Source organism: Hydractinia symbiolongicarpus, chromosome 13 (assembly GCF_029227915.1).
Source record: "Hydractinia symbiolongicarpus strain clone_291-10 chromosome 13, HSymV2.1, whole genome shotgun sequence".
Taxonomy (NCBI): domain Eukaryota; kingdom Metazoa; phylum Cnidaria; class Hydrozoa; order Anthoathecata; family Hydractiniidae; genus Hydractinia; species Hydractinia symbiolongicarpus.
Window position 1 is genome coordinate 15581120 of NC_079887.1, and position 10549 is coordinate 15591668.

At 33.8% G+C, this 10549-nt stretch overlaps 2 protein-coding genes across 2 annotated transcripts; one reads left to right on the forward strand and one right to left on the reverse strand.

The window, feature by feature from the left end:
• The first annotated feature begins 1354 nt into the window (after positions 1-1354).
• Positions 1355-3957, forward strand: LOC130623733 (variable charge X-linked protein 3B-like). Its single transcript, XM_057439245.1, has 6 exons — positions 1355-1511; positions 1660-1793; positions 1909-1974; positions 2059-2124; positions 2362-3060; positions 3800-3957. The coding sequence occupies exons 2-6, from the start codon at positions 1745-1747 to the stop codon at positions 3832-3834; spliced, it is 915 nt and encodes a 304-aa protein (XP_057295228.1). The 5' UTR covers positions 1355-1511; positions 1660-1744; the 3' UTR covers positions 3835-3957.
• A 1938-nt stretch (positions 3958-5895) lies between these two features.
• On the reverse strand, positions 5896-8449 carry LOC130624121 (uncharacterized). The gene is made up of 2 exons (XM_057439690.1): positions 7827-8449; positions 5896-7234 (listed from the first exon to the last, which is right to left on the reverse strand). The coding sequence occupies exon 2, from the start codon at positions 7231-7233 to the stop codon at positions 6289-6291; it is 945 nt and encodes a 314-aa protein (XP_057295673.1). The 5' UTR covers position 7234; positions 7827-8449; the 3' UTR covers positions 5896-6288.
• Between the last annotated feature and the right edge of the window lie 2100 nt (positions 8450-10549).

Consider the following 10549-nt stretch of genomic DNA (forward strand, 5'->3'; position numbering starts at 1 on the left):
ACGCCAGCGATCTTTATATTAGCATAAAACCTTTAAAGTTTATTAAAGTTTTTGTTTCTGAACTTCCGATAATCCGAACATTTGTTAACAAATAATTTAGTACCTTGCGTGTTTGAATTAACAGACGTCTACTGTAGCTGTATTTTAATAACAAACCAGAGTGATATCTTATCTTAACACTTCTGATGTTATTCTGGTGTTACGTTTTCCATTTGCTGCGCTGAAGGAATGAACCTCATGAACTCGACGAGCTTGTCAAGTAGTTTGTCTTGCTGGCCTAAAATACAGTCGGTAATCGAGCAAACACCACATTTTTTTGCGGTGTTGAAGACCGGTTAGTGCCAGGGCTATTTCTTTCTCGTTGTCACTTCATCAAAAAGAGTAAAAAAACCCTGGGATTGAGGTTGAGGACGGGCAGATCCTTGAATTTAGCCACGGCTACCGTCTACTTCGTTATATTTTTCTTGAAAGCGCAAATAAGAACATTCGAGGCTAAAAAATTCTTCATAAACATTAGCCTGAGCTTACATCTAGACCTTGTGTTATTTGTATAAAGTAATACATATTGACCTGATAAGATTTCTTGTTGCTGATACAATTATTAACACACACTAAAGTTCCCAGAGCAATGAGCAATTATATCCACTCTTTGTTCGTTGCTACCCAACGTCTGGCATAACAGTGAGGCGATCTACAGAGCAGTTGATAGTATCGACAATATAATACCAGCATGCTATCTTTCAATCACTCATTCTATTACGGGGCTCTTTCTTTATCTTCCTGCACTATTTTGCAATAATAATTGTTAGAACGATTTATTTGAGTTGGCATAGAGGAATAAATTGTCGGTGTTTTTATGCAACCAGCATAATACGTACATGAGAAGTTTTTACAAATTACATTGTATAATGAAAAGTATGGAAAAAAAAAGGATTAACTTATAAAGGAATTAATCTTCCACTAAGACAGATTTAAATCTTAGAAAATACGTAATACCTCAGCTATAGCTCTTTTTTTAGCTAAATTCATTGTTTGTCAAAGGAAATGAATTTATGTTACCCTTAGTATGACATGAACCATTAGGCGTTATGTTATAAAAATATTGTTCGCTTCTGTCATGCTTTAATAGTGCAATAAGCCGAGGGATGAAAAAAAAGTTTCCCAAAATGACGTATACTTTAATTAATAATGTTCTGCACATTACGTTGACAACAAATCAGTTAATTTGATTCTACATGTAACTTTTTTTCTTCACTCATATCATTTTAATCTTATTTATAAAGGATGACGAAATTTACAAATTAGAAATTTCTGCCAGAGTTTCGTGTAGATAACAATATTACCTTAATACATTTTCACTCGATTAAAAACCAGAATTTACAGAGTGGAAGACGTCGGGAATTTAGACCTCTCATTAAAAGTAAAAACAAAAAAACTGAGTATAATTTCACAATCACCAACATAAAAGAAAGGAAGACCCCATAGATATGTAGAGGATAGATGTAAATAAGGTAACATACAGTAATAGAATAAATGAGCTATTAAGCATAGAATTAGATCTGCAGTAGCAAAAGGATCAAGGCTATTTTTCTTTTATATCTTGTTATAATAACCTATACGTGTTGGCTACAAATCCTTTTATTTTATTTATGTTTGAAGGCTATTCATTTGGATGAACGTAATAAAGAAGGGCATCAGATCGAAGACATCAGTTGAATTCTAGTTGTTCAACGCAGCAGTCAAAATGAAGTTGGTTATTACTTTCGCCTTTCTTTTTCTAGCAGTAAAAGCAGGTATATTGTTGTAATATATTCCTAATACTACGTTTAATTTTCTTTCATCTTGTACGTTCTGTGGAGGTAAATTGCCAGCTATGTGAAATCTAACGAAATCCACGTTTTGTTTTAGCTCCGTTTTACAACGACGATCAAGAATTAGATAACTTGGAAACGGAACTCATAGTTGCGAGAAGAGGTAATGTTACAATCAATGTCAAATTTACTTCCTATTAATAACGTACAAACTCTGTTAACAATAACTGTTACTCGCTTCATTTAGATGAAAAAGACCATAGTTTATCACAACAGTTAAAAGAAGCTTCAGATACGCTAGTAAAAATTTCCTGTACGTAGTTATTATTAACGTTAAAATTTTTAATAGACAAGTGGCTGGCTAAAAGTTTTTGTTTCACGTCGTGCTTCACTACTTTGGCCGATCAAAACGTTGTAGTAAGGAATTTGGGTAGTATCTAAAGAGGCACATTCAGGTGCTGCAATGAGAGGAAGTCAAGAGTAATTAAAACATACCGTATATATAGTGTTGTCAGTAGAAGCTTTTAAAATTTTTGTCACTATATTTTAGCGATCTTAAATGATCAATTAAAAGATGCAAAAAAGGAGAGCCAAAAGGGAAAAGGGGAAGGAAGACGTGGGGGAAAAACAAAAGGCGGACGTGGAGGAAAGAAAAAAGGCGGACAAGGTGGAAAAAAGAAAGGTGGACGTGGAGGAAAAGGCACATGGTCAACTAAAGTGCCACCGCAAACACAAGAACCAAGAACACGTGAACCAAGAACACGTGAACCAAGAACACAAGAACCAAGAACACGTGAACCAAGAACACGTGAGCCAAGAACGCAAGAACCAAGAACACGTGAGCCAAGAACGCAAGAACCAAGAACACGTGAGCCAAGAACGCAAGAGCCAAGAACACAAGAGCCAAGAACACGTCAACCTAGAACACAAGAGCCAAGAACACAAGAACCAAGAACACGTGAACCAAGAACGGAAGAGCCTAGAACACAAGAGCCCAGAACACGTGAACCAAGAACACAAGAACCAGGAACACAAGAGCCAAGAACACGTGAACCAAGAACACAAGAACCAGGAACACAAGAGCCAAGAACACATGAACCAAGAACACAAGAACCAGGAACACAAGAGCCAACCGTGCCTACAAGAACTGATAGCCCAATGCCAGCAACGCCCCAAGACTCCTATAGAAGTGATAAAATCGTGGCAAGAGAGTTAGACCACATCAGAAATGAACTTGCATTAATTGAAGGTAACGTTTTATAGCTATAGCATAGTATTACACTGATTTTAATAACTCTTTGAGTGTTCACATACCTGTCTTCAAGAACAAACATCATTTTCTTTAATACGCAGTTAAATATTAAAAAAGCATACTTAATTAAATAAATGACTCAACAACAAGGCTCTCGGATGAAGCTAATATCCAGTAGGTAGCGATAGTTAATATAATTAAATTAAGGGGAACTATTGAGTTATCTACATTTTATAAATACTGACCCAAACCAAGGTTTTAAAATTCAGACAAAACAAAGATGACAATAAATTTGTTTATCATGCAGTAGCTAATTACTACAAATATAGTTGCTCTTAGCGAGTTGCTTCAGCACCCGTGGACATCAGAATAACATTCTACAATCAGAGCAGAGAAATAATTAAGCAATAGTGAAAAGCCACAAAAGGCACAACTAGTTCTCACAACTTTATTCGCTCACATTCGTTTGTCATGGAGATCATGATGATTTATATTAACACAAATGTAAATAAAGGCAAGCATAATAAAAAAAAATACTAAAGTTCCAGTCTTATAAACTATCACCTGTCGGCCATACTCCGGGCTTTGCCAAATGGTGGGTTCTTAGTACGGCAAAGTAGCGTTTCAGCTAATTTCTTTTACATAATACGTGTACTAATACTAAAAATGTTCCGTAAAATATGCCTTACTCTTATTATAGTCATTTTATAGAAAAATATTTTTGTTTTGTTTTTAGGCATGATTCCAAAGATCAAAAGAAAGGTGTTGTAAATGGAAATTGAATGTTAAAAACGGATCTAAAAGTATATGCACCTAATTCCACTATAATATAATTTGCACTATAGCTACATTGTAGTTGATAAATAAAAAATAACTCAATTAAATAAAGAAGTATATGTATGTTTATTTTCAGCCTTGGGCCCAAGTATTTACCCTTACACTTTGTCGGTACGAGTAGAAACAAAATGCGGATTGTAAATAAGTACCAGTTGTAAAATATCCACTTTGCGAATACAGTATACCTTTAATAAGACAAGAATTGGGATATTTAAAATCGTTCGAGTTATTTGAGCAGTAAAAAATGACTTATCTTTGCAATCTTTCGAATATATGGCCAATTTAGCATGATTCTTTGAACTGGCAAAAGTATCTTGCTCGAGAAAATTTCGCATTTATTAATAATAATTATAAATGTAAACAATTTAGTGTGCAGCACGAAAAAATACTGAGATTTAAGGTAGCCTTAATTTAGATATACCAGCCTTTTAGGTCAATTGCACCAAAACATAAATGTTGTATTTGAGACTGATACTCGAATCATGTAAGGCCTCCGACAACATGTCACAATATCAAAACAATAATAAACATCGTTTGGAATCATGTGAAGCTCCAGAAACACCATGATTCTCGAATTATAGAGAAAAAATACTCTTTGGGACAAAAATAATTGCTAGAATTAAGGCGTTGTTCCTGTTACGGAGATTCGACTGTTAGAGAGTTATCGTTCGTGCGTTAAGAAGAATTTTTCGATAAAGAAAGTCGAATTATAAAGAGTCTACTGAACTTGATTTAATGAACAATGACCTGTTTATCTCAATATATTAGTTCAACGGAGCAGGCAGCAAACCGCGATGTTTGCCGAGGAAACTTTGTTGAAAAATATGACATGTACAAATTAAACCATTGTATTGATCGTGATATAAAAGCGTTAAATAAACAAAATCTATTTTAACACACATCTCAAAACGTAATTACGTAGTGAAAAGAGAAACCAGGCATCACAACGCTGCACCAGAATACTATAAATTCTATGTTATTAATATTCCTATACTCTATTATTAATATTCCTGCTCTGTCTTTAAGCGAGAACGTAGCTGTGCTAAGGACGCACGAAATAACAAATCCGATATACTTCTCCCGACAATGTTTTCATTACGCGCGCATGTTAAATCCATTACGAAGCTCGCATTCACGCAATAATTAATTCACAATGTTTGACGGAGATGCGATTTTCTATTTTCGTTGACGATACGGAAATAAATTGATCTGAACACGAGTTCGCGTTTTTTTTTGCCTTAATATTAAAGTACTTGTTACTATACCGACAATAATAACATTGTTATCTTTAATCATGGAGTGTATAGTTGGCCGGAAATATCTAGTTAGTCATATAATTTGAATGAAGCTAGGTGATAACTCAAACACTTTTCAATCACGAAAAATGTTTTAGGCTATGATATGGTAACATTAGCCAGCAGGCAGCAGAACATAGAACGCGTTTTTCTAAAAAGTCATTTAGTCAGCTACAATATTTTCACAGGTTGTAACTACAATATGCAACCATATTTTATGGACGACTATTATTCTGTCAATAAAGAATGTCGGTTGACTGATTTTGCTTGTAAAGTAAAGTAAATGAATTTAATCAATGTGTTAACAACAAGGGGTACTTACAGGTTTTGTCATAAAACAACAACAACAAAAAAATAAGGATATACGAAATTGGTACGACAGCCGAAAATTCTAATCGGTTAATAACTAGTCTTTATTAACGACACTTATTGTCAACACGTCACAATTCACGGAGCAAAGAAGATATCACAGGTAATAACTTCAGGTCAATAGTGTAAAGCTATTGCACTAACTCTAATAACCGTAAATGTAAAGCTACTCAAGTTTCCCGCTTTTATAAGTTTTACTTGTTTAGCTAGTTTACATCCGGTGAAATGCATACGTCCAACAGAACACAGTCTCGGATGTAAGGCCATCATCAAGGGGAATAAAAAACAATTTTATAGACGCTTTTTTTAAATTATGAGCGTTTAATTTACAAATAATTGGTTTATCTAAGCATTTCATTCCAGAGAAACCTAAAGGGCGAAAAAATCTCTAAGAAATGTCTGGGAATAAAAAAAATTTCCACAAAGCATGTCGATGTTTCTTTTTCTCCTCCAAAATAATAAAAAGCGTCCAATTCCTACACAGAAATAACTGCACACCACAAGTTACATATTATAGGACAGAGAAAGTATTTTGAATTAAAATGTCGCATTTGTAAAATTCGTTTAATACATGCTGATAATTAAACCTTTGTCAGCTTGTGCATACTTAAAAACATAAGGAACGAAAATACCATGCAAGAAATAATTTGTGGCAAATGTTACTTTGAAGTTTCACTGTTGTCTTTTTGCAATCTTACTCCAGACATTATCGGTTTAAAGCTTGTTATCCGCGTGTATTGACTTTAAATGTGGATGTTCTTCGTAGCAAAATTAGTGCACTGAACAAGGAATTGAAATGTAAACATAACACGCCAATGTTTATCCAATAATATCCAGATCGTTTTCGTGTGTCCATGATCACTGGGTGGTACGTCTGCATTGCCTGAGTAATCATTCGTGGAACTGTAGTGAGGACATTGAATAAAATCAACAAACTTATAGTGTTAATTATCTTTCTGTTGTGACTGTTTACGTTTTCTCCTCCTTCTAGCATAACAGATTCTTTTCTGTTGACAATGCCAACTAGCATCATTTGTATGATACAGGGGAGAAAAACAACACAAGCTTCTATGATTATTTGAGATAAACCAACTTGCATTGGATTTCCAACATCTGCTTCTTTAAAAGTCATTGCATTCGAGCTGACTAGCCAGTATTGATGAGCTGCTCCCATGGAAATAATTAAACAGAAAATAAAACATATAACACGATATAGTATATTAAGTCGGTTTATTAAATCTCCACTCAATCTGGAAATTGTTAGAACGACCAATCTATCGATGGATATTCCAACAGTTATGAACCAAGAGTATATCATGGGAAAGAGATAACAAAATTGCACCGCTACTCGTATTTTGCAATTGAAGTTATCACCGAAGTTGATAAACTTTAGCATCACAATAGGCAAGGATAGCATACCATTCAAGAGATTAGACACAGTTAAAACCACAAACTGCACATTAATGCGTGTTTTTTCTTCCTTTTTAAATCTGCTGTATACATAGGCGTTCAAGACAACAATAAGACAAGTCGTGACACCATAAAGAGATATTAAAATAATTCTATCCAACATCTTTGGGCCATTGATGGCGTCGGTAACCACTTCATAACATAAAAAGATTCTTGTATCGTTTGCCAACGTTGAATTTAGTTTTTCGTAACTGTCCATTCTAAAGAAAGCAAACATTAACAAGAGTTAGTCAAAGCAAAAGAATATATGATTCGCAAACTTTTTTTTATCATATTGTTGAGAAATTTCAAGACATTTGATTGATTGATGTACACGAGGTATAATCTGGTTTAATTTCACTCTATCTCTCCTTCTGAAAGTAAGGATAATAATAAAGCTTCTATTTAATAACCACCAACTCTAAAAAAAATCAGGAAATGCAAAAGCTTCCTAAATTAGTCATTTTTTGCGTAAATTTATGTCAAATTTTTGGAAGAGAAAAAGTATCTGATACGATTCTGGAATATAACGAACATTAACTTACTCATTGCTATTAGAAATGATCTTATTCAGACGAAAAGGTTGTCAATATTGTATATGTCCTGAGAAGTGTTATAAATTTATAAATTATGTATATCAAACGTTTTAGTACAGTTACTGGCTAGGGTTAGAATTCGTGTTTATTACACATAGTACCCGGGGCATAAACATAATGTTAATTTTATCACATTCCTGTAAAATATACATCAAACAAGATAATATTTGACATATTTTGGTCAGATCTTACCCCAGAAGGAAGAAAATATACTTACCCAGAAATGCTCACATGTGTTCTATTTGCTTGCTCTTTGATAGGCTTGATCCGATTATGACATCCCTCACAGGTGACAATGCTGTATATCTAGGGTAGATTCATGGCACTTAACTTGAAAAGAAAACGGGTTAATAAATGATTTAAAAAGAGACTTTGGTGTAGTTTCCTTTGTAATGAAAATATTTTCAAGAAGCAGGTGTATTTCTGATTTATATTTCGAGTTTTATCTTGACTATCATAAAACAAAAAACAGTTATAAAACAATCATAAAAAACAGGAAGTTTGACACATCGCTTTAAACCGTGGAAGGATTAGTAATAACTTTTCATATAGGCCACAGCTTATAAGCAACACGAGGCTAAACTCCCTCAAAAAAAAGTAAGAAACTGATAGCTGATGTTGGACAGCATAACTGGATAGTAGCAAATATAAAATTGAAAGGCAAAGCAACAAGGGGTATTACAAAACAATAGTTTCTGAGACTTTCTCTGTTTTAAAAGACATGCAAGTTTCATACCGGAAAAAATAGAATTCAAACGGAAGTTTGATTTCGATTAGCACATCAGCCTAACCTGCGCCTAAGTGAGCAAATAGGTACGTAGATCGTCTGCCCAAGTGGGATGTAGCAAGATAGGACCAACAAGAAGCAACAGATAACCTGTACGATGCAGAAACCCGAGCAAAATCGAGACTCTGCCTTATATTTTGTGTGGTTTTTTTTCTTTTAAAGCTTACCTTTCACTTAAACACAGGTTGAGTTCGTTCGAAAGAACTTTAAAATTGACCTATGAATTTTATTTTTTTTGGAGAATATTTATTGGTCTTTACGTTGCTTAATGTTGCCTTTTATGCGAATTTATGACATCATCAGGTAGCTCTGAAACAAAAAAGTGCTGTCGTCATGATTTTTACGTCACCAAAATTCCCTAAAATCCATCTATTGTTCTTGTAACTGAGCGGATTTTTACTAGTGTTAAACTCATTAAATTTTATTTTATTTTTTTGGTCAATCTTTTTTTGTCTAAGTTGTTAGTTTTAAATTGTTTGAAATCGAAAACTCTTTTAAAAATCGAAGCTTCCGAAATGCTTTTTGACTTGTGTTGTTCCATTTTATATTGCAGTGCAGCACATAAAAAACTTTCTGGCGCATTACCCAAGATATGTTAAAACGTCTTATACCTTCAACGTTAAACTATACATTGTTAAATTTAAGGTACAAAAAGAAGTAAAAATGGGCTTTTAACAACAAACGCTTACAAATCCGGCAGGAACTTAAACTTTATAAAAGCTATATACCTATAGTTATATAGACGATTTCATGCACGGCAAAAAAGTTAGTTTTAAGTTATCTCGGGGCAAAGTCAATCAAGACCCATTTTTTATTTCTTTTTATTTTGCAACCAAATAACGCTAAATAGGAATGTTCGAACTGATGAAAAACTCTCATTTGATATGCAACGAAATCGCTATAAGGAGAACAAAAAAAGGGAATATGCCACAAGGGAAGAAAGCAGTTAAACTACACTTTTACACTTTAAGTAGTTTTTAATTAGGAAATATCACACAGTACGTGTGTGAATACATATGTGTTACTAAACCCCTTTCCATGTTATTTTGCCGCGTCACATATGTACATTATTCATTCTTTTAACCTATATATAATTTATTAGGTTGACGATCGTTTACTTTGTATTTATTTCTAGCGGCCTAAAGCTTTCACCTCCTTTTTTCATGAAAACAATCACTTTTTTCATTATTGATTCATAACTGCAACGTCGAATTAATTAAACTCTTTTTTTGCACTTTGGTTTTTGTGACATAGCGAACTGTATTTTTTGTTTTTATTAATTTAGGGTTGTTATTGCTGTTATTATCAATAAGGGTCCTGCAAAGGCTTAATACTATATGTATTTGGTGCTTTTCAGGTCGAAATAGGTCGAAATAGTGCTGATGTACACCTTTTGTCGATCCACAAGTCAAGAATGTAAAATAATCTTTAAATAAGTTTTTTCCGTTTAAGTTTGGAATTCACGCGAAATAAGAATTCTGAAGATCGAAGCACCCACGCTTTACAATTACTTCTGTGGATGCAGGCATTAGTACCACCTAGTGTTTAAATAAAACCGATTTTCAAATCGAAGTTTTGTCTTTCAGTTATTTTGTCGAGATATTGCCTGTTTCACCCTGGTTTAGCTTTTCTTTCGTCCAAAAATTATCGCATCAGTTGGAAGACGAGTCAGCCTAGCGAAAATGCGCTTCACTCAATCCATACGTGTGACACTTGAGGAACAAAAGCGGCCAAAAAGGCGCTTGAAATAACGCATGGTACTCAGTTTTTTGGTTAGGCGTCGAGCAGCAAAATGTCATATTTTGCCTATACAGTAGACTCCCGGTTATTCAAACCTGACTTATTCGGAATTCTCGGTTATTCGAAGCGATTTTCATTCCCTTTGAATTTTCTAACTCGTTTTAGAGTAAATCTCTCTGAGTTATTCAAACTTCAGTTATTCGAAAATTGGTTTATTTGAAGTGGTTTTCTACCCCCCTTGGCTCAATATTCTCTCAGTTATTCAAAATTCTTGACAATAGCTGGAGTAAAAGTGAGAATTTTCATCTTCAAACACTTTTTATAAAAGAAAAATAGTCTATTCTAAAAATAAAACTATGTACAAAGCAATTTTTTTAAAAGTGGAATGCTTTCACCATTTCCAGAAAATTCAA

Excerpts from the sequence above, each read along its gene's own strand:
- LOC130623733 (XM_057439245.1), top strand. The coding sequence starts at position 1,745 with ATGAAGTTGGTTATTACTTTCGCCTTTCTTTTTCTAGCAGTAAAAGCA. Across the intron at positions 2,125-2,361 it reads TACGCTAGTAAAAATTTCCT|CGATCTTAAATGATCAATTA; the intron begins GTACGTAGTTAT and ends ACTATATTTTAG. Across the intron at positions 3,061-3,799 it reads TGAACTTGCATTAATTGAAG|GCATGATTCCAAAGATCAAA; the intron begins GTAACGTTTTAT and ends TTTTGTTTTTAG.
- LOC130624121 (XM_057439690.1), bottom strand. The coding sequence starts at position 7,233 with ATGGACAGTTACGAAAAACTAAATTCAACGTTGGCAAACGATACAAGA.